At 42.9% G+C, this 24,356-nt stretch overlaps 1 protein-coding gene across 1 annotated transcript; it reads left to right on the top strand.

Annotated features, from left to right (window-relative positions):
- The first annotated feature begins 21,044 nt into the window (after nucleotides 1-21,044).
- On the top strand, nucleotides 21,045-21,521 carry LOC138372625 (uncharacterized). Its single transcript, XM_069338117.1, has one exon. It carries the CDS (start codon nucleotides 21,045-21,047, stop codon nucleotides 21,519-21,521), a length of 477 nt encoding a protein of 158 aa, XP_069194218.1.
- The last annotated feature ends 2,835 nt before the right edge of the window (nucleotides 21,522-24,356 follow it).

A 24,356-nucleotide genomic window follows, 5' to 3' on the forward strand; every position in this document is an offset into this window, starting at 1 on the left:
ACCTATGTACCATATTGTTTACTTTACTCGGTCTAGGGAAAATAAGTAATTACTACAATATTATACTTAATCCACAACAAGCTCCAGAGTCTGAATGTTTTGTGAGCAATCAAGATTCGTCTTACGTCTAGCAAGGAAGATACAAACATCAACACCTCACCATGCGTCTCACTAGTCTAACATAGCTTATTTAGCTCAATTTGACCTCTGGTTTCCACTTGAGGAACCCAGGGTCATAACACTCCTCCTTCCCCCCCTTCAGAGAAAAGAAATGTGACTACTAGAATAGTAGTCATATTTTATTGTAAGAGTTTGCAGAGAATAACAAAGGAAAATCTATGACAAAAGAAAAATCAATCAAAACAACAATTTCTCTGCAAGAAAAGTACAAAGGAATTCTCTGAAAGAAAAAATACATACACAAAAAGAAAAAGAAACAGGGAAGTAAATAAATTGGACACGGAATATTTAATGTCACAGGAGAACCTACCAAAAAAAAAAATAACTAAAGCATGACAGTTGGTATATGGCTTCCTGTGGCCCAGATGAATGTTACTCAGGCAACTGGGACAGAGCGTCGGCTATCACGTTGAGCCGGCGCGGAAGGTGGATAATGGAAAGATTGAAGTCCTGTAGGTACAATGCCCACCTGAGGATGCGTTTATTCTTCCCCTTCATTTGATCCATGAAGACTAGTGGGTTATGGGCCGTGTACACTTCCACTATATTACCTGTGAGGTAAACTTCAAACTTTTTACATGTTAACACTAGCGCCAACGCCACTTTTTCTACCACTGAATAATTGTGTTGCGCCTTGTCATATTTCACAGAGTAATAATATACTGGGTGTTCCACTTGATCATCCCTAGTTTGCAACAACACTGCACCAGCACCCAAGTCAGACGCATCAATATGAATTTTAAGTGATCGGTCGAACCTTGGACTAGCGAGCACTGGGGCGGAAACTAAGATCAATTTCAAATTTTTAAATGCCTCTACACAGTCTGATGACCACTTAAATTTAACGGCCTTCCGCAACAAGTCTGTGAGAGGAGTGGCAACACTGGAAAAGTTCTGACAAAAGCGTTGATAGTACTCACACATACCGATAAAATGTTGAATGTCCTTTTTAGACTGAAGCACGGGATACTCCAGAATGGCACTGATTTTATCTTGCCGAGGTAACACTTTTCCTTGGCCCACTTCATAACCGAGGTACGTCACTGTGCCTTGGCCAAAATGACACTTTTTTGCATTTAAGGTCAGATTTGCATTTTTTAAAACGGTGAACAACTGGCGTAACCTCGCTATGTGGTCAGCCCAATTACTATCAAAGAGCACAATATCATCTAAATACGCCCGACAATTTGGCACATTAGTGAGCAAAGAGTTCATTAGCCTCTGGAACGTGGCAGGGGCGTTACGCAAGCCGAACTGTAACACTTGATACTCAAAAACACCCTCGGGTGTCACGAACACAGTTAGTTGTTTAGCACGTTCAGTGAGCGGGATTTGATAATACCCCCTCGAGAGGTCGAATTTCGAGATGTACTTGGCGTTTCCCAGTTTGTCGATGCATTCCTCGAGGAGGGGCAGCGGGTAGGCATCCACAATGGTCACCTTGCTGAGCTGCCGATAGTCGGTGCACAATCGCAAGGAGCCGTCTGGTTTGGGGACCAAGAGGCAGGGCGAACACCAAGAGCCCTGGCTCAGCCGGATGAGGCCGTGCTGGAGCAGGAATTCGACCTCTTTCTGTACGATGGCCTTCTTTTCCGGACTCATCCGGTAGGGTTGAAGGCGAATGGGGGTGTAGTCCGTCAACTTGACATCATGGTAAATGGCCTCAGTCTGGGTCGGTACCTCCCCGAACAGATTGAAGAATTCATCAAGCAACGACTGCACCTCTTCACGTTGGGCCATCTGCAAATGGGACAGTCCCTCCTCCTTAGCATTCACAGAACTAGAATTATTGAGAATGAGATTAGTTGGGTCCCCAGAACAATCATCCCCTCCCTCAATGGAAATGGAAACATTGGTTAGTGCAATGGGCCTGGGGCCCTAGAACTTCTTCAGCTGATTCAAGTGTACGAGCATTACCTGGTTACGCTTGTCAGAGTGCCTCACTTTGTACGTGAGGTCCCCAGTCTTTTCTGTCACAATGTAGGGGCCTTCATACTTGTGGGACATAGTGTTCCCTAGTCGAGGCTTTAATACCAGGACAAGGTCGCCAGGCTGAAATACCCGCAACTTAGCCTTAGCATCGTTTCGTTCTTTCATCTTTTCTTGGGCCTTCCCAAGATACTTTAGTGCAGCCGCCTTGCAGTCCTTGAGTCTCTGGTGGTGTTGCGCAAAGAAAGCCGAACCTTTGGTTAACGTTACGTTCCCTAACAGATTCTCCTGTAACATTTGCAAAGGTCTACGAACTTTATGGCCAAAGACTAACACAAAAGGAGAACATCCCAGTGAACTTTGTAACCCCTCTCTAGCAGCAAACAAAACATATGGCAAGTTCTCATCCCAGAAGGTGTGGGAACTCTCGCACAATGTCTTCAACATCTGCTTCAGAGTTAGATGGAACCGTACAATTACCCCCTGACTTTGTGGATGGTATGGGCTGGAAACCTTATGAGTTATTCCATGGTTCTTACAAAATTGTTAAAAAATATCAGACTTAAAGTTAGTACCATTGTCAGTTTGCACGACCCGAGGCAGTCCAAAAGTGGAAAAAAATTGCAACATACGAGCAACAACAGTCTTTGCTCGGATGTTCCTTACAGCAAAAGCCTCTGGGTAATGAGTCATGATACACATCATCGTGATTAGGTAAATATTACCAGACTTAGTTCTAGATAATGGACCAACACTGTCCATTACCACATGAGAAAATGGTTCCTCCGTCACGACAATAGGCCTTAGAGGAGCTTTAGGTGGAGTCTGGTTTGGTTTCCCAACAAGTTGACAAGCACTACATGCATTACAAAATTTTGCCACATCGCTTTTCAGCTTGGGCCAGAAAAAATACTTTAAGATTTTGTGATAAGTAATATTAATACCTTGATGTCCCCCCATAGGATCATCATGAGCAGCTGACAAAACTCTTTCTCTATAGCAGGTCGGCAACATAACCTGGTGGACTACCTCCCACTCATTTGACAAGGGAGCACTCTGTGGTCTCCATTTTCTCATAAAAATCCGATCATTGTAGTAGTACCCAGTTGCTGCGTCTACAATTTCCTCCTTAGAGGTGGCTAACTCAAGGCATTCTGCAAAACTGGGGTCAGCTGTCTGTAACTCACTCAAGGAGGCATCTAGGCCTTGGTCAGATGCCATTGGCCGAGGCTCAACAGTGTTCTCCTCCACCTCCTCACTACTCTCAGTAGGTGGCGGTGGCAGGCTCTCCACAATGTCCTCGGCCACGTCATCGAGTCGGGCCATGAACGTGTCCGCAAGGTCCACTTGGATTGCACCACTCGGAAAGTTCCTCGTGTCCTCGGGATTTACCACCTTGGCAAGCATAGGGCTGCCCTTACATTTAAGTCCTATAGACCTGGTCACCGCGCACGCAGGGTACACAACATTATCCTCTGCGGTGGGTGGATCCAGGGAAACCTTAGGGGTAGGCAACATAATAGGCAGTCTGGAGTCCCCTACCTTACCCCCTGCTAAATCTTTACCCAATATTACATCAACATTAGGGAAAGGTAGGTACGAAGTGACTCCGACTGTACAAACACCCTTGTGGAAATCAGATTCCAGGGTAACCTTATGGAGGGGTACTGCTCGAGTATCACTAGTGACACCCTCGACCAGTACCACCTCTCCAGTGTTGAGAGTGTTGGCACCTTGCAAAGCACTCTCTAAAATTAAAGTCTGGATGGCACTGGTGTCTCGGAAGATCACCACGTCCTTCCAGGAAGAACCCTCAGACAAAAGTAGTCTCCCTTTCGATAAGAATGGGGTAAGCAAGTCCAACCACTGTGGGTTGGAGGTCCTACTCCCTAACCCTTCCAAAGGCCTCAAGCCCTGTTTCACAACTAGAGCATTGGGTCTTTTTTCGGGGTACAGTTGCCAACAGTCAACAGTTGTTACAGTCTCCGTGGTGTAGTGGTAAGACACTCGCCTGGCGTTCCACGAGCGCTATGTCATGGGTTCGTATCCTGGACGGGGAGGATTTACTGGGCGCAATTCCTTAACTGTAGCCTCTGTTTAACGCAACAGTAAAATGTGTACTTGGATGAAAAAACGATTCTTCGCGGCAGGGGATCGTATTCCAGGGACCTGCCCGAAACGCTACGCGTACTAGTGGCTGTACAAGAACGTAACAACTCTTGTATATATCTCAAAAAAAAAAAAACAACGGCTAGTAATGTGGTTTGGACGTTTACAGTGACCACAAATACGTCGGGGAGAAGAGACATTACTAACAGAATTACCCTTCGGTTCACTCTTAGGTGTCGTGGGGCTAAACAATTTAACAGGGTCAGTTATGTCTGAAACAGAAGGTGCAGTAGTTAAAGGGTTAGAATGAGCTGGTCTGGACTGGCTGTGGGTATAAGTTTTGCTACTCAGTGAAGTATAATTATTTTTATTGGGCCCTTTGCCTGCCAACTGGTAGTTTTCTGCCATCTTGGCCAAATCCCCTATTTTAGAATCTACCTCTATCCTTCCTCTAATAAATTGTGCTACATTCTCTGGCATAATATCTATAAATTGTTCCACTAAAACCACATTCTTCAGTGCCTCGTATGTTTCAGCTTTAGCCGAGCGAATCCATTTATCAAACAATCTAATTTGATCATTAGCAAATTCAGTGAGCGGTTGGATGTGAGTAGGCCTAAGGTTGTGATAAGCTTGGAGGTGAGCTTCAGGAGTAATTTCATATGCCCTTAAAATTCGCTCCCTGACTTTATCATATTCAAAACACTCGTCGTCAGGCATGTTTATAAAAATATCTTGTGCTTTACCCCCTAAGCCGCCCCTGCAAAATTTTCACCCACTCTTCCCTTGGCCAGTTCATGGACATGGCTAGTCTCTGAAAATGGTTGAAAAATCTTTCAGGGTCTGACTCTGAAAATTCAGGTAAGTTATGTTTTTTATCGGAATGCCTGGGGTTTGAGTCATTTTTGAGCCTTTGCTCTTCCACTTTAACATTTTGTTCTGCTACTCTGGCCTCTTGCTCTGCCAGTCTTAACTTGGCTAGTGTTAATTCTAACTCTATATTTCTACTAGCTACACTTTCCCCTGAACTGGGCTCGCATAAAATTGTGTCACTTGGCACTAGTTCTTGGTCTATACAATGCCGTAAAATTTCATTCACCAAGGTCCACTTTTTATCAGTGTCGTTTAACTCGAGATCAAATTCCTTGCCTAACAATACTAAATTTGCTTTGGTGAGCTTCTTAATCTCTACCACTGAAGGATCCTTTGCCAGTTCCTGCATTTTAGATGCCATCATTAATAACTTTAGCTCCTAGCAAAGGAAAAAAATTAAAAAATAAAAATTGGAAAAAACAAAAATTTGCACGGCCCCTAACACAAGGCCACACTAACCTCAATCGTGAAGGGATCCAGCTGGGTGTCCAGTCAGTGCAATCCTTTGCTAGATGAGCTGGTCCCTAGGCTAACACACAACCGTTCAGCGGAAAACAAGAATTTTTAGTTTTGGCACTCAAGAATCTAATTTTTTACAATTATAACGTTCCTCCTGGTTAGGCCAACCACTTGTTATAAATGGTGGGCTGTACTATGGGGGATCTAGTATTAAATGGATGTAGGGGCAGTAGTTAGCATTAAGAGTTATCAAATATGGGAGATCTAAAAGGCCCGGCCCCCAAATAAAAATATCAACAGTGAATATTAATTAGCTACAAGATAATGTCAGTCTACAGGTTGATCATAGATCTCCTACACAGGAAGAATGGATACTCCTTTAACTAACTTACTTATTTATTAACCCCTTAACAACCCCCCATATACATTCACACCAATAACAATAATAATAATTACTTTACCACACTATCTTACGTTAAAAGCCTTGGTCCACATAAGCAGGATACACTGAGAACAAGCTTGGGTAAAGTACTACTAGTGAAGAATCTGAAGCTTGAAGCAGCTTAGGGTAGTGAGACCACGTGGTACCCTAACACAACACAACACTAGGGGGTACCCAAAACACTGGCAAATACTACCCCAGGTCTACACCAATCTTACGATACCAGAGTAGGCACAATTAACATTCTATACTTAACTTAGACACTAGACATAGAAATAGGTAAGGGAGAGTATAAAGCAGAAGGGGAGAGGCGCCGAGCCACACAGTCCAGATGTTTTCACCTCGAACGCCAGCAGAGAAGAACGCATCCAGCGACCAGCTCCTGGCTCCCGAGTTGTGTGGTGCCGGGAAGAGCCTAATTGATCGTGCAGCTATACACATTACAATCTTCACCTATGTACCATATTGTTTACTTTACTCGGTCTAGGGAAAATAAGTAATTACTACAATGTTATACTTAATCCACAACAAGCTCCAGAGTCTGAATGTTTTGTGAGCAATCAAGATTCGTCTTACGTCTGGCAAGGAAGATACAAACATCAACACCTCGCCATGCGTCTCACTAATCTAACGTAGCTTATTTAGCTCAATTTGACCTCTGGTTTCCACTTGAGGAACCTAGGCTCGTAACACCAATACCTACAATATATTGAGGTGTGGAGGACGTCTGCGTCATGCAGAAATTAATTTGGATACCAAAAATCCAATACTTCTACCACATCACCACATTATCACAAAACTTCTAGTTTTACACCACCATCAATAATGGTACTTTACATGGTGGAGTGATAGATACTTTCACCGACCTTAGACAGAAATATTGGCTTCCCCAAGGTTGTCAAACTGTCAAATCACTTATTAAGTCTTGTGTAATCTGCAGGAGGTACGACGCTCGAATGTGTCCTTACCCAGGACCTCCACCACTCCCTAAGGAAAGAGTAGTCCACCTCCGTCTCTTTGAGACCACTGGTGTCGATTACACAGGAGCATTTCTTCTCACTGGCACTCCAGATAATGTACCAGTGAAAGCATATGTTTGCCTCTTCATGTGTGCAACCACACGAGGCGTACACTTAGAAGTGACTTCTGACATGAGTGCAGAAGCCTTTATCCAAGCCTTTCGTAGATTTGCTGCACGCTGATCCTGTTCCAAACTAATGATTTCCGACAATGGATCAAATTTTGTGACTGGAGAAGCCTGCCTACGAGAGATATGGAATCACCCAGAAGTGCAGTCTGTATTGCAAACAAGACAGTACTACTGGAAATTTATACCTCCCAGAGCCCCTGGAAAGGTGGTTTCTATGAACGAATGATAGGGACTGTCAAGAAATGTTTAAGGAAGACCTTGCATCGACAGAAAATTAGTTTCCCTGAATTATAAACACTTGTCGTAGAAATTGAGGCGCGAGTCAACAACTGCCCCCTGACTTACCTATCAGATAACTTCTCTCAGAGAGAACCCCTGAGTCTCTCACATTTAATCCATGTAAGCCTACTGAGCCATCTGATACCTTTAGCAGAAGAGGATCCAGTCAACCCTTCGCATGTGACTAGGAGTTATTTAGTGGAGAAAGTTATCAACATCTTTCAAGGGTAGTTGAGAAGTGGAATGAAGTGTGGACACGAGAGTACCTCACAGCTCTAAGGGAACACCACTATGGAGTTTTGAGATCCTATAATAAAGTCCAACTAAAACCAAGAGCCTATTGTTAATTGACAGTGATAGCCCCAGGTCAGAGTGACCTATAGGCAAGATTATCTCTGTCCATCCAGATCACCAAGGTGTCCTGAGAGTTGTAAAGGTTTTGTGCCGAGGCACTACTACCCTAAAAAAGTGAAGTTGGTACCCCTCGAGTTAGCTGAACGAAAGTGTTCTGCAGAACTAACTTTCCCAACAGTTTCCGAGGACAGCAATTCTGTTCCACCGAGCACACGACCAGCTAGAGCCGCTGCTCAACAATGTAATCGGAAACTACAAAAATACTTTAGCTCTGACTAGGAGCAAATAATACATCATCCGATTTAAGGTAGTCATGATGATACCGTGTTGTGATGTCCAGTAACTAACCAGTTGCAAGTCATAGTGATCCTGGACATTCACCTCACTGTGGATTCTACGTCTCCTTAACTTGAATGATTTAACCATTAATATAATTTGTGTAGGATACAGACTACACCATTACGACATCTCGAGAATATCTCTGAGTTTGCAAGACTTTGGGACTTAGTAACATAATCCAATAATTATTGGTGATTATAGTTTAGATTGTACTCTTTCCGATTCCCAAATAATTAATAATAAACCGAAATGGTTTACGTTCAGGATCGCCATGAGCGTCTCTGCGCATGCGAGACCGAGCGTGGTGGGAGGAAGAAGGGGGAATCAAGCAAAAGGCGTTGCGGGGTGCACACGTGCTTCCACAGACGGCAGCCGTTTAATACCTTCACATGGTCTACAGTGTTCAACTGTTTAATTACGTGTCAACAATTATAGTCACGGCCCGTAATCACACGTACACAGCAGTGAACGTCAGGGACTGGCAGACGCGATCTCGGCAGGCCTTAATGTTCTCACACGCTCACGTTAAGTATACTTTTCTGGTTTGATGCATCATTCAAGACTGTGTATTTGTGGGTAGCCTGTCGTTATGTTACGAAAACACCAATAATACAATGTTAGTTGATTCTCCTTTTTTATTCCAATCTCGGTGAATATTGGAATAATTCATAGCCTAATCAAATGCTACTCAAATTTCCCTGATTGCAGGGTGTAGACTGTTACGTACCCTTATAAGATACGTAAGTAAATATATTAATATGTACATTTATAATTATGTGTAATTACAAGCATGTATATTGATGTACTTATATATGTTCTATGCAAATGCACATTCATGTTAGTGTTGGCGTTAGGCCCAACGTATCGTGGGAATGATTGTTTTATTTCTTTGTGTGATCAGTTTTCCCACGGGAACTAATGATTTATATGTGATCATAAGTGGGTAACAGAGGTGAATAATAATTGAGTGAACTGTATCTGGCAAATTGTCGTGGGATCGTCCGTTGCTGGGTGTGCATGCCATTATTCCCTTCTGTATGCATATTTTAATTACTATGTAAAGAAACTATTACTTTAATTTGTGTATATCAATATGTATTAATTATTCATTAAGTTAGTTTAAGATTACTCTTGTCACAATGTATTGCTCCATTGTTGAAATAATAAATATTGTAACTTTGGCAATTTATTCGCGGGGCAAGGCAATCTGTTTTGATTCTCGCGTTATTTTAGTCAGTAGCTGAGCAGGAACCAGGGAGATAACATCTTGGAGTTAAGTTACAATTTTTGTTCTGTCATAGCCATACATATATTAATATTGATTTAATGTCTGGAAGATACAGTGATATTTTTAATGTGATATATTGTGACCATATAATCATCTGTTTGCTTTTGAGATTTATTTAATATATTTATATATATATACTTGTTGTATCTCTTCTTCAGTCCTATGAAGATTTATTATTGTGCTCATTACTTATTAAGGGGTTATACTGGTGATTCGTTATTGAGAACAGCAGTTGTCTCGTATCCCTAGACGTAATTAAAGTTTGGCTGCTGTAGGGTCACGAGCCGTAACGTACGATAGGTAACAAAGAGTTATGGGGGCCTGTGCCGGGAAATAGTTCCCACGTTAACTTAACTATGCTAATCTAACCTTGCCTTCCTAGGTACCAGTGTGTCAAGTCTCTGTGTGTTTCTTAAGAACTATTCCATGTGCCAAGCAAGCCTTCCTGTGTGTCAAGTAACAACGTTTCACGATTTTGAGGTAAGTCATCCTATATATTTTGTTTGTGCAGTGAGGCCAAGCGAATTTTCAGTGTGGTGACAATTTTACAGTGAAGTGTAGTGCAGTGCCATTGTGTTTAATTATTTTGTGAATCAAGTGCCAAGTGTTAGTAACGATGGAGGAGAAAGTTGCAGCGTTGGTGGCTCAACCAGACTTTGAAGGGATTCAGAACCTTAAAAAGACTAAGTTAATACAAATGGCAAATCAGTTGGATTTGACCGCCAGCAATAGAATGGTTAAAGCCCAATTATTGAAAGTCATTGTGACGCATTTTGTTGAGAATGGGGAGTTAGATGAAGAAATTCTAGAGGAGTTAAGAGAGGAGTCGAGTGATCAGATGACGTTAAAGCGTCTTGAGTTAGAAGCGCAAATAGCCCATGCTAAGCTTGAAGCTCAAAAGGAACAGAAAATATTAGAGGCTGAAGCTCAGCAAAGAGAGCTTGAGACTAGGCGTTTAGAAATTGCGGTACAGTTGCAAATAGAAGCCACAAAGAAGCAACAAGCCGAGGAACAAACTAGGTAATTAGAGATTCAACAACAAATGGCTGACACTAACTTCAGGCTTGAATCACAGCGTATGGCAGCTGGGCATGGAAATACTAGTAATGTTTCAACAAATAGTGATAATAATCCCATCAGGATGAATAAGTATATAGAGTTGCCCAAGTTCAATGAGGAAGATCCTGAGGTTTTCTTTGCACATTTTTATAAAATTGCCATCAGTATGAACTGGCCAAGGGATCAGTGGGTAGCCATTATGCAGTCTCAATTTAAGGGGCGTAGTCAGGAGGTTTTCACATCCCTACCTGACTCTCATAGTTTTGATTATGATTTTGTAAAGAAAAGCATCCTCAATGTGTACCAGCTAAATCCAGAGGCACACAGGCAAAAGTTCAGAAACCTAAGGAGAATCAGGGATCAGACAATAGCAGATTTTACTCGTCAGAAGACGAATTTTTGCAACAGATGGTTAAAGTCACTTGCAGTCACTGATTTTGATGCTCTAAAGAATCTTCTTATAATGGAAGAAGTATTGTCATGTCTTCCAGACCAGTTGTCTACTTTTATGGCAGAACAAAAGAATGTAACAGATATTGATGAGCTGTCAAAGCTCGCGGATGAGCATGAGTTGCTGACTAAGGCCCCGTTTACGGCCACTTCACCTAAGACTAGTCGTAGAGTAAATTTCAATGCTCACCGTACTCCTTATCAGTATAAGTCTCCTCCTGGTGCGACAGTTACTCCCGTGAACTCTTCTCTTACTAACCCTAAGATGGTTACTCCATTGCCAGGATCATCTAAGCCTAGTAATGCTAATTCTAAACCGGCAGTTGGTTCTACCAGTGTGTCCACTGTCAAACATTGTACCCATTGTAAGAGAAGGGGGCATGTGATTTCTTCATGTTTTAGTTTGCATCCTGAACTACGACCAACTGGTCTTATTATGAGTAAAGGAGTGCAACCTATTAATTCTTCATGTATTACAGTCAGTCCCAATTGGATGGCTGAATTCAAACCCTATATTTCCACAGGTACCTTATTATGTAATAATGGTAGACATAAGACTGTTCAATTACTCCGTGATACTGGAGCTTCACAGTCTCTTATTACCCAGAAGGTACTTGATGATGTTGACACCCGAGATCTGGGTGAAGTTGTGCTTCTCCAGGGTATTGCCGGTAGTGTGCAACCAGTGTCCTTATTGCAAGTTAACCTTGATTCTAACTATACTTCAGGATGGTGTAATGTTGGTGTAAGTAAACAACTGCCCATTCCTGGGGTAGACATTATTCTAGGTAATGATTTTGGCAACCAAATGGTTGTAGGGCCCAAGTGTCCCATCATGTTAACTAAACCCCATAATGTATTAGCTCAACCAGTAGCAGATGATGATATTATTTACCCTGCTTGTGTTGTTACTAGATCAATGGGAAAAACAGGTGAGAGTAATCCTGTCTTCACTGAGGTTGCTGTTCCCAAGACCAGGACCCCTTCAGAAAAGGAGTGGGAGGTGGATCTTGAGGATTCTTTTATGACTCGACTGGATGATGAGAGTGAGGCCGTAGTAGAAGCCCCGCCGAACCTAAATCACAAGGAAAGTGAAGGTGAGGAGGCTGAACTATCTGTACCTTGCCCGCTTGTCTCCAGTGCGCCAGTTGTCGAGAGTGAGGCCGAAGTAGCTATGACTCCATTTTATTCTGATCAATCGGGAAAAGAGATCAAGCTACTAGGTTCTTGCCCGCTCGCTGCTGAGTCTGAGTCATTGCCCTTAAGTGTTGTACAGACTACTGATCCTAGTTTAAGTAAGTGTATTTCTGAGGCTCCTGATAATATTGATGCATTGGAGGAAGGGACGGGTTTCTTCTTCAAGGATCGACTTCTGATGAGAAGGTGGAGACCCAAGGGAACTCCCTCTTCAGAGGATTGTGAGATTAGAACCCAACTCGTTGTCCCCAATGATTATCGTAGGCAGGTCCTGCAGGCTGCACATGATGACCCCATGGGAGGTCATCAAGGTATCACGTATATGTACCATAAGATAAGTAAATATTTTTTCTGGCCAAAGTTAAAGAAAGACGTGGTCAGATATTGTCATAACTGTATACCCTGTCAAATTGTTGGTAAACCAAATCAATCTGTACCTAGAGCACCATTGCAACCTATTGTAGTTCCTGATGAACCATTTACTCATGTTGTAATTGATTGTGTGGGTCCTTTACCTAAGACTAAATCGGGTAACATGTTTTTGTTCACTCTCATGTGTATGACTACTAGATTTCCTGAAGCTTATGCTCTGCGGAATACCAAGGCTCATAATCTCATCAAGTGTCTTGAAAGATTCTTTTCGTTGTTTGGAATGCCTAGAGTTATTCAGAGTGATAATGGGGGAAATTTTGTTTCTAAAGTTTTCAGAACTTTTTGCGAATCCCGAGGGATTCGGCACAAATTATCCAGTCCATATCATCCACAAAGCCAAGGTGGACTTGAACGTTTCCACCAGACTTTGAAACAAATGCTGAAGACAACCGGAGAAACTCATCCACGTAATTGGGATGAGAATCTCCCCTTTGTGTTGTTTGCTGCTAGAGAAGGGCTACAAGAGTCATTGGGCTGTTCACCCTTTGAACTAGTGTTTGGTCACCAAGTAAGAGGTCCTCTTAAAATGCTACAAGAAAAGTTGTTGGGAGATGTCTCTGTTCATCAGAGTGGATTGTACTTGAGTGAGGTCAAGGCTAAGTTGTGTCGGGCTCGTGAGTTGGCGAAAGAACATCTGGGAAGGACTCAACAAGCCATGAAAGTAAGATATGACAGGAAGTTCAAAGCTAAGCTAAGGTCGTTTAATGTCGGAGATTTGGTGTTGGTGTTGAAACCTCGTATGGGGACTTCCATGTCCCATAAGTTCGCAGGACCCTACCAAGTGGTAGACAAGGTGGGAGACCTAACTTATAAACTAATTAACCCTAATCTTTCAGAACCCCAAATGACTGTGCACATTAACAGATTAAAAGCTTATGTTGGACCTGGTGTAGTAGCTTGTTTTAGTCGGGAAGAGTTACCACCTGAGGATAATTGTAGTGAGGGACATGATGTTAATATCCAACTTCTCAGTTCCAGTTCCAATGGCAGGGAGATGCTATGTCATTTACAGGAGGAACAACGTGATGAGTTCCAGGTTCTGCTGGACAACCATACATCTCTGTTTGGGGAGGTTCCTACCCAGACCCACCTCATCACACACGACATTCAGCTCCTGGACAGCACCCCCATTCGACAACATCTGTACCGAGTGAATCCCGAAAAGAGGAAAATTATGCAAGCAGAAGTGGAATATCTGCTCCAGCATGATTTCATTCGGCCAAGTCAAAGTACTTGGAGCTCTCCGTGTTTGTTAGTGCCAAAACCAGATGGAACCTGGAGATTGTGCGTGGATTACAGGAAACTGAACAAGAACACTACAGTGGACGTTTTTCCTTTACCCTTGTTGGAAGAATGTATAGAGTCCATAGGTCATGCCGAATATGTAAGTAAGCTTGATTTGTCAAAAGGGTATTATCAAATTCCATTAACAGAGTATGCTAGAGAGGTTACTGCTTTTGTTACACCTGATGGTGCGTATGAATTTAATGTCATGCCATTCGGTTTGAGAAATGCACCTGCTACTTTTCAAAGATTCATGAATTTCTTACTCAAGGATGTGCCAGATTGTAGGGCCTACCTTGATGACATTGTTTTGTACAGTAAGAATTGGGCCGATCATCTCTTAGGCCTTAAGAACTTGTTTACAGTGTTGAAAAACGCAAAGTTAACCATAAATATGAATAAGTGTAGTTGGGCAAAAGGTACGATAACTTATCTTGGACACGAGGTAGGACAAGGTAAGATTATCCCCTTACAAGATAAGATTCAAGCCATTGTGGACTACCCAGTGTTGACCAATAAGAAAGGAGTCCAACGGTTTATTGGTATGTGTGCATACTATAGGCGTTATTGTAGAAATTTTTCAACAGTAGCTGCTCCTTTGACAAACTTGTTACGCAAGCAAGTAAAGTTTCAGTGGACACAAGATTGTCAGAATGCTTTTCAGAACCTAAAGGGCATATTGTCCACCTCGCCTATTCTTGCTAGTCCCCAATTTGATAAACCATTTATATTACACATTGATGCGTCAGATGTTGGAATAGGTGCTGTGCTTATTCAAGTTGGTTTAGACCAGATTGAGCATCCTGTGTATTACTATTCTAGAAAATTTAATGCACCTCAGAGAAATTATTCAGTGGTAGAAAAGGAGGCGTTGGGTCTTATATTGTCAATCAAGAAGTTTGAGATTTACTTATCAGAAAATAAAGTGTTAGTATTTACAGACCACAACCCCCTTATCTTTATCAATATGATGAAAGTCAAGAACCAACGAATTCTGCGCTGGTCATTGTTTTTGCAGGAATTTAATGTAGAAATCAAACATATTCCAGGCAGACAAAATGTTATTGCTGATGCTTTGTCAAGAAGTTTTGATGTACCATAAATGAAATGTTTCTTTTTACTTAACATTTTTACTTCGGAAAAAATGCCATTGATCTTCAATCCATTGCATTTTTTTTCTTGGAGGTGGAAGTGTTACGTACCCTTATAAGATACGTAAGTAAATATATTAATATGTACATTTATAATTATGTGTAATTACAAGCATGTATATTGATGTACTTATATATGTTCTATGCAAATGCACATTCATGTTAGTGTTGGCGTTAGGCCCAACGTATCGTGGGAATGATTGTTTTATTTCTTTGTGTGATCAGTTTTCCCACGGGAACTAATGATTTATATGTGATCATAAGTGGGTAACAGAGGTGAATAATAATTGAGTGAACTGTATCTGGCAAATTGTCGTGGGATCGTCCGTTGCTGGGTGTGCATGCCATTATTCCCTTCTGTATGCATATTTTAATTACTATGTAAAGAAACTATTACTTTAATTTGTGTATATCAATATGTATTAATTATTCATTAAGTTAGTTTAAGATTACTCTTGTCACAATGTATTGCTCCATTGTTGAAATAATAAATATTGTAACTTTGGCAATTTATTCGCGGGGCAAGGCAATCTGTTTTGATTCTCGCGTTATTTTAGTCAGTAGCTGAGCAGGAACCAGGGAGATAACATCTTGGAGTTAAGTTACAATTTTTGTTCTGTCATAGCCATACATATATTAATATTGATTTAATGTCTGGAAGATACAGTGATATTTTTAATGTGATATATTGTGACCATATAATCATCTGTTTGCTTTTGAGATTTATTTAATATATTTATATATATATACTTGTTGTATCTCTTCTTCAGTCCTATGAAGATTTATTATTGTGCTCATTACTTATTAAGGGGTTATACTGGTGATTCGTTATTGAGAACAGCAGTTGTCTCGTATCCCTAGACGTAATTAAAGTTTGGCTGCTGTAGGGTCACGAGCCGTAACGTACGATAGGTAACATAGACGAGGATGTACCAAGTTCTTCTTCCTTCACCTACAATGTTCACCACTGGTGTTTCTTCCTTATTGGGACCTTGTGATCACGAGGATGAGTAACGAAACGGACTTAGTGAAGTCATCTTACAGCTAAGCCAAATATTGTTTCGTAGAAATTTTTAATAAAGCTATTATTAATTTCTATGTATATTTATATGTAGGATAGTCAAAAGAATAATATAACGCAATAATATACTGCTCAGTACTCAATGAGTCTGCATTTATTATTTCTTAGGATTTAATAATCTTTCAATATATTGATTACTTAATATTTCATGATTTTTTAATCTACATTCTAGTTCGGAATTTGTCATTTTACTAACCCTTTAATGAACCAGTGACGAACCACACTGGTTCCTAGATTCATATGAACTTCTAGAAATAACCCCCAATGTTGATATTTGAGGCTTTTAACTTTAATCAATTAATAATACAGTTCATTCACTCTCTTTAAGTGATTGTTAAATAAGTTACCATACATAGGCTCTGGTTCTATAGTGTTAATCTTATAATCATTTCTATTTGTTTTCCCCATTTTCTCAAAAGTGGGTGGTCCTTCGATTTATATAAATTATCATAATTAAATAATTCTATATTTGAGTCCAAGCCCCAGATACCCAACTGTGGGGGTTGCTTGTAGTTTGGTCTTTAGTGGGGTTGCTTATAGCTTGGACTGTTAGTGGGGTTGTTTATAGCTAGGAATGGTAGTAGAGTTGCTTATAGCTTGGTCTGTTAGTGGAGTTGCTTATAGCTTAGAATAGTACTGGAGTTGCTTATAGCTTGGTCTGGTAGTGGGATTACTTATAGCTTTGCCTGTTAGTGGAGTTGCTTATTGGTGGGTCTGGTAGTAGGGTTGCTTATAGCTTGGTCTGGTAGTGGGATTGTTTATAGCTTGGTCTGGTAGTGGGGTTGCTTATAGCTTGGCCTGGTAGTGGGGTTGCTTATAGCTTGGTCTGGTAGTGGGGTTGCTTATAGCTTGGCCTGGTAGTGGGGTTGCTTATAGCTTGGTCTGGTAGTGGGGTTGCTTATAGCTTGGTCTGGTAGTGGGGTTGCTTATAGCTTGGTCTGGTAGTGAGGTTGCTTATAGCTTGGTCTGGTAGTGGGGTTGCTTATAGCATGGTCTTGTAGTGGGGTTGATTATAGCTTGGTCTGGTAGTGAGGTTGTTTATATTTTGGTCTGGTAGTGGGGTTGCTTATAGCTTGGTCTGGTAGTGGGGTTGCTTATAGCTTGGTCTTGTAGTGGGGTTGATTATAGCTTGGTCTGGTAGTGGGGTTGCTTATTGATTGGTCTGGTAGTGGGGTTGCTTATAGCTTGGTCTGGTAGTGGGGTTGATTATAGCTTGGTCTGGTAGTGGGGTTGCTAATTGCTTGGTCTGGTAATGGGGTTGCTTATAGCTTGGAATGGTAGTGGGGTTGCTTATAGCTTGGTCTGGTAATGGGGTTGCTTATTGCTTGGTCTGGTAGTGGGGTTGCTTATAGCTTGGTCTGGTAGTGGGATTGCTTATAGCTTGGTCTTGTAGTGGGAGTTGATTATAGCTTGGTCTTGTAGTGGGGTTTCTTATAGCTTGGTTTTGCAGTGGGGTTTCTTATTTTAGCTTGGTTGTGTAGTGGGGTTGCCTATAGTTTGGTCTGGTAGTGTGGTTGCTTATAGCTTGGTCTGGTAGTGGGGTTGTTTATAGCTTGGTCTGGTTGTAGGGTTGCTCATAGCTTGGTCTGGTAGTGAGGTTTCTTATATCTTGGTTTTGTAGTGGGGCTACCTATCTGTTGGTCTGGTAGTGTGGTTGGTTAAGGGACCATATCAAGTCGGGTGGTCCAGGAGGGACTGAATTGTCTTTTCGTTTATAATTAAATGTGTGAAATGCGTCTCCGAATTGTAGTTTAATTTTGAAAAAAAAAATATTTTTTATGTTCATAACAACAGTTTGGCGAAGAGAGTTTAAGATTTTATGAGATAAGATAACAGCGCTGTTCCTCCCATCAGAGTCTTCACATCTGATTCACTCACCGACCTCCACACATCTGCTTCACTCACTGGCCTCCACACACCCGCTAAGTCTACACACCTGCTTCACTCACCGGCCTCCACACACCCGCTAAATCCACACATCTGCTTACACGGTTAACTGTTTTCTAGAATGATAAACTATGTTTTAGAATCTGGTTCAGATGGAGGCGAGGCTGACTTAAATAGAGTTTGGTAGTAGGTAGTAAAGACGGGAGGACACGAGACTAGTAGCGAGAGACAGAAACCGAGGGAATGTAAGTCTTGTATTATAACCTTTCGAAGAGCCCCAAGTTTATCATAAGGAAAAAGAGGATTATAAGTAAATCAAAGAGGATGGTACTTAAGAAAACAATTTTTTTTTAATTTTGCCCCGAGGGGTGAGTTTATTGGGCAGCGCCACTCATCCTGTGAGTGGACACACAGCCATAGCAGCATGTACGGGTGTGTCCATGCTGCCTCAGCAGCATGCACTCCCCAATTGGAAGAAAACTCGCTGGGTTGTTCATCTTCTCCCTTGTACCCAGACATAGCTGGGACTTACTTAAGTGTCTCAGGTGAAGAGCTTTTCAAACAAGAAAATTAACATTCGTCAACCCTTAAAATCTTAATTGCTGGTGCAAAAAGAGGGAATCTCTTAAGGTATCTATATTTGACAAATAGTGTTTTCCTAACTCAAACAATGTGAGGTTTATTATTCTACACATATTTCTAATGTCTCTCAGGTATTCACATTCTCTCAGGTAGTGGTCAAGGCGGTGTCCGTCACTCTCATCACAGATTCTGCAGCTCCGCTACTCAACTATTGTTTCCATTCCTAATCACCATGGATAGTTTTATCCAAGATGTATTCTTGCTATTACTGATTCTCTCCCGCGGCCACCTCCTCTACGTCCATAATGACTGGGATAATTAGCAGCAACAATATTGAACCAGCTTACAGACATAATGTATAATGTAAGATAATAATTGTGAGTAAAAAGAGTATTATGTCAAAGAAGAAAATGAATGATAACAAATGTAATCGGAGAAGCATGTGACAAGAAGGAAGAAGATAATGGGAAAAAAGTAAACCATATAAAACGGAAAAATATGAATAAGAAAGAAGAAAAAGAAGAAAAGAGCAACAATATCAACAAAACGTAAACGAAATAGGTAGCAGCAAGAGGCAGCAACGTTACTTAAATTACTAGTGATAAGACTCAAAACTTTATTTCCTCACAAGTCTTCAGAGGCGCGCCAGGCGGCCCATCACATCCTACTGATTAGCTTCCGCCATTAACCTGATGACGTCGCCACCAGAACGGCAGCTCGCTCCCTTCAGGAACGTATACTGTATAATGCAACGGGCAGAAGCTGGTGATCTATCATCACTCCACCAACTTCTGGAACAGCTGTTCAAGTGTATCCAAGAGCTCTCCGAGAAAGATGTACCCCCAGTGAAGCTCATTAATTGGAACGAAATTCAAAGATCTCAGATGTCAGTGTTGATTAAGATATGTTTGATATCAGTGAGCGTTGCGTTGGGAGTCTTGACATAGAGAAAATTGTAGTAGTAATAGCAGCAAGTCTCCCACACAATAGCAGCTTGACGCCCACACAATAGCAGCTGGACGCCCACACAATAGCAGCAAGTCGACCACACAATAGCAGCAGGACACCCACACAATAGCAGCAGGACACCCACACAATAGCAGCAGGACACCCACACAATAGCAGCAGGACGCCCACACAATAGCAGCAGGACACCCACACAATAGCAACAGGACACCCACACAATAGCAGCAGGACACCCACACAATAGCAGCAGGACGCCCACACAATAGCAACAGGACACCCACACAATAGCAACAGGACACCCACACAATAGCAGCAGGACGCCCACACAATAGCAGCAGGAAGCCCACACAATAGCAGCAGGACGCCCACACAATAGCAACAGGACACCCACACAATAGCAACAGGACACCCACACAATAGCAGCAGGACGCCCACACAATAGCAGCAAGTCGACCACACAATAGCAGCAAGTCGACCACACAATAGCAGCAGGACACCCACACAATAGCAGCAGGACACCCACACAATAGCAACAGGACACCCACACAATAGCAGCAGGACGCCCACACAATAGCAGCAGGACGCCCACACAATAGCAACAGGACACCCACACAATAGCAGCAGGACACCCACACAATAGCAGCAGGACGCCCACACAATAGCAGCAGGACGCCCACAAAACACACTAACACACACACACGTCTCGTTCGTTGACACCATTCTCACACAGAGGAACTGTTTGCTGCCTACGTATTTAGCAATAGACAGAAATACAGGGACAATGACAGCTTTCTTTCCATACTCACCACAAAACAGAACACTAACAGCAACCTTTTCATATCGACGAAAGACGATATGAAATATCGTTTATCAATATAAAATATCGAAAGTATATTTTAAATAAGATTTTAATAAGAATAAAAAGAGAGAGACGCTGACAACACCCCGTCCCACTCAACAACAGACACGTAGGGACGCTGACAACACCCTGTTCTACTCAACAACAAACAGATACCGAGAGGGACTCTGACAGCACCACGTCCCATTCAACTAAAGATACGGAGGGACGCTGAAAACACCCCGTCTCATTCAACAACAGACAGATACAGAGGGACGCAGACAGCACCCTGTCTCAATCAGCAACAAAAACTGAGGAACGCTAACAACACCCCGTCCCAATCAACAATATACAGATACAGAGGGACGTTGACAACACCCCGTCCAACTCAACAACAGACAGATACAGAGAGACACTGACAACACCCCGTCACACTCAACAATAGACAGATATAATGGAACGCTGACAAAACCCCGTCCCACTAGACAACAGACAGATACAGAGGGACGCTGACAACACCCCGTCTCACTCAACTACAGATACAGTGGGAGGCTGACAGAATCCCATCACACTCAAAAAAAGATATGGAGGGACGCTGACAACACCCCGTCTCACTCAACAACAGGTACTGGGGGACGTTGACAGTACCCGGTCCCACACAACAACAGACACACAGGAACGCTGACAACATTCCGTCTCACTCAACAACACACAGATGCAGCGGGACGGTGACAACACCCCGTCCCACTTAACAACGGACAGATACAGAGGGTCACTGACAACACCCCGTCCCACTCAACAACAGACAGATGGAGGAACGCTGACAGCACCTAGTCCCACTCAACAGCAGACAGATAGAGGAACGCCGACAGCACCCCGTCCCACTCCACAACAACAGGTACAGAGGGACACTGACAACACCCCGTCTGATTCAACAACAGACAGATACAGAGGGTCGCTGACAACACTCTGTCCCACTCAAAAACTGACAGATACAGAGAGACGCTTACAGCGCCTCGTCCCACTCAACAACAGTCAGATACAGAGCGATGCTGAGAGCACCCAGTTCCACCCAACAACAGACAGATACAGAGGGACACTGACAACACCCAGTCCCACTCAACAAAAACAGATACAGAGGGATGCTGACAGCACCCCGTCCCACTCAACAAGAGATTCAGAGGATCGCTGATAACACCCCGTCCCACTCAACAACGGATACGGAGGGAGGTTGACAGCACCCCGTCCCACTCAACAACTAACAGATAGAGAGGTACGCGGACAGTACCTCGTCCCACTCAACAACAGACAGATACAGAGGGACGCTGACAGCACCCCGTCCCACTCAACAACAGACAGATACAGAGGGACGCTGACAGCACCCCGTCCCACTCAACAACAGACAGATACAGAGGGACGCTGACAATATGCTGTCCATCTTAACAACAGACAGATGGATACAGAGGGAAGATGACAACACGCCGTCCCACTCAAATACAGACAGAGAGAGACACAGAGGAATGCTGACAGCCCCCTTCCGACTCAACAACAGAACGATACAGAGGGACTCTGAAGGCCCCTCATCCCACTCAATAGCAGACAGATACAGAGAGACGCTGACAACACTCCTTCCCACTCATCAATAGATACGGAGAGTCGCTGAAAACTCCCCGTTCCACTCAACAACAGACAGATACAGAACGACGCACTCAAAACCTCATCACATTCAACGACAACAGATACAGAAGGACGCTGACAGCACCCCGTCCAACTCAACAACAACAGATACAAAGGGACGCTGACAACACCCAATCCCACTTAACAACAGACATATACAGAGGGACGCTGACAGCACCCCGTCCCACTCAATAACAGACAGATACAGAGGGACGCTGACAACACCCCATCCATCACACTCAACTTCAGACAGATACAGAGGGACGCTGAAGGCACCCGTCCCACTCAATAGCAGACAGATTCAGAGGGACGCTGACAACACCCCGTCCAACTCAACAACAACATATCACACCCAAAACAGAACCACCTACTTATAAAGGTCCGCTCCATGCATTCACAGGTCTTCTCCATACATACACAGGTCCGCTCCATACTTACACAGGTCCGCTCCATACATTCACAAATCTGTTCCATACTTACACAGGTCAGCTGCATACTTACCAAGATCCATTCCATACTTACACAGCACCTCTCCATATATACAAAGGTCTGCTCCATACTTACACAGATCCACCCACCCACAGATCCACCCAGAGACACCCACATCTTCACAGACGGATCGGTGGACACAGAAAATGAGAGTGCTGGCGCTGCTCTTTGCACGACCAGCGTACAGGCATATTGGAGACTGGGAAGACTAGTATCATCACCCCAAACTGAGCTGTTTGCCATACAACAGGCATTCGCATATGTGATTGCACAAAACACTCAAAATGCAATCATACACACAGACTCAAAAGCTGCACTTCAAATACTAGGACAAAAACAGTGGAAAGATAATGTGGAAATAATTACCACCATTTTGTATCTTGGAGCAGTCGCTAAAGGCAAAGGACTCAACATAACTTTAAACTGGATCCCATCCCATATTGGAATCCCATTAAATGAAAAAGCTGATGAAATTGCTAAATTGGCAACTCGTCATCCAGTGATACATAAAACAATTCAACCCAGCCTAGAGAACATAAAAAACATCATCACCAAAAAACTCTCACATCTCAACAAAGCCGACCTGCACCAGAGAATAGCTGAAGGTTCGCCATCTGCAACATGGTATCTTCAGGCAACCAAATTAGAAAGGTTAAATATCCCAAAAGGAATCCACAGGGAAATAGCAGTTAGGTTATATAGACTACGTCTAGGTTACAGATGCAACTGGGAGATTGGTGAACCCCGACAGAGAGAGTGCATCTTCTGCCAAACTGTCACAGAAAAGCCATTACTTCACTATCTTCTGGAATGTGAAGCAACCAATGACCTTAGAAGAGCTTTAAGAGTTCCTGAATCATGCAGTGGCCACCCTGAAGCCATCAACACAGCTACTCTCCTGGTCAACAAAAGTGCCCAGCAGCTGGACACCCTCATAAAGACTGTGAAGCAGTATCCTCCCCCGCGATAACAGCTTGATGGTTAAATGCAACCTCAGAATACTGCGAAAAAAAAAATTGTACCACTTACGGGTTATTTATGCCTAATCTTTATCAATCACTTACACAGATCCGTTCCATACCTACAGAGGTTCGCTCCATTCATTCACAGGTCCGCTCCGTACTTACACAGATCCGTTCCATACTTACAAAGATCCGCTCCATAGTTGCACAGATTCCCTCCATGCATACCTTGAGGTTACCTTGAGGTGCTTCCGGGGCTTAGCGTCCCCGCGGCCCGGTCGTCGACCAGGCCTCCTGGTTGCCGGACTGATCAACCAGGCTGTTGGACGCGGCTGCTCGCAGCCTGACGTATGAGTCACAGCCTGGTTGATCAGGTATCCTTTGGAGGTGCTTATCCAGTTCTCTCGTGAACACTGTGAGGGGTCGGCCAGTTACGCCCCTTATGTGTAGTGGAAGCGTGTTGAACAGTCTCGGACCTCTGATGTTGATAGAGTTCTCTCTCAGAGTACCAGTTGCACCTCTGTTTTTCAACGGGGGTATTCTGCACATCCTGCCATGTCTTCTGGTCTCATGTGATGTTATTTCTGTGTGCAGGTTTGGGACCAGTCCCTCTAATATTTTCCACGTGTAAATTATTATGTACCTCTCCCGCCTGCGCTCAAGGGAGTACAGTTTTAGGCTCTTTAGTCGGTCCCAATAGTTTAGATGTTTTACTGAGTGGATTCTAGCAGTAAAGGATCTCTGCACGCTCTCCAGGTCAGCAATTTCTCCAGCTTTGAAAGGTGCTGTCATTGTGCAGCAGTACTCTACTCTAGAGAGCACAAGCGTTTTGAAAAGTATCATCATCGGTATAACATCTCTAGTGTGAAAAGTTCTTGTTATTCAACCTGTCATTTTTC

This window comes from Procambarus clarkii, chromosome 39 (genome assembly GCF_040958095.1).
Source record: "Procambarus clarkii isolate CNS0578487 chromosome 39, FALCON_Pclarkii_2.0, whole genome shotgun sequence".
NCBI classification, from domain to species: Eukaryota; Metazoa; Arthropoda; class Malacostraca; order Decapoda; family Cambaridae; genus Procambarus; species Procambarus clarkii.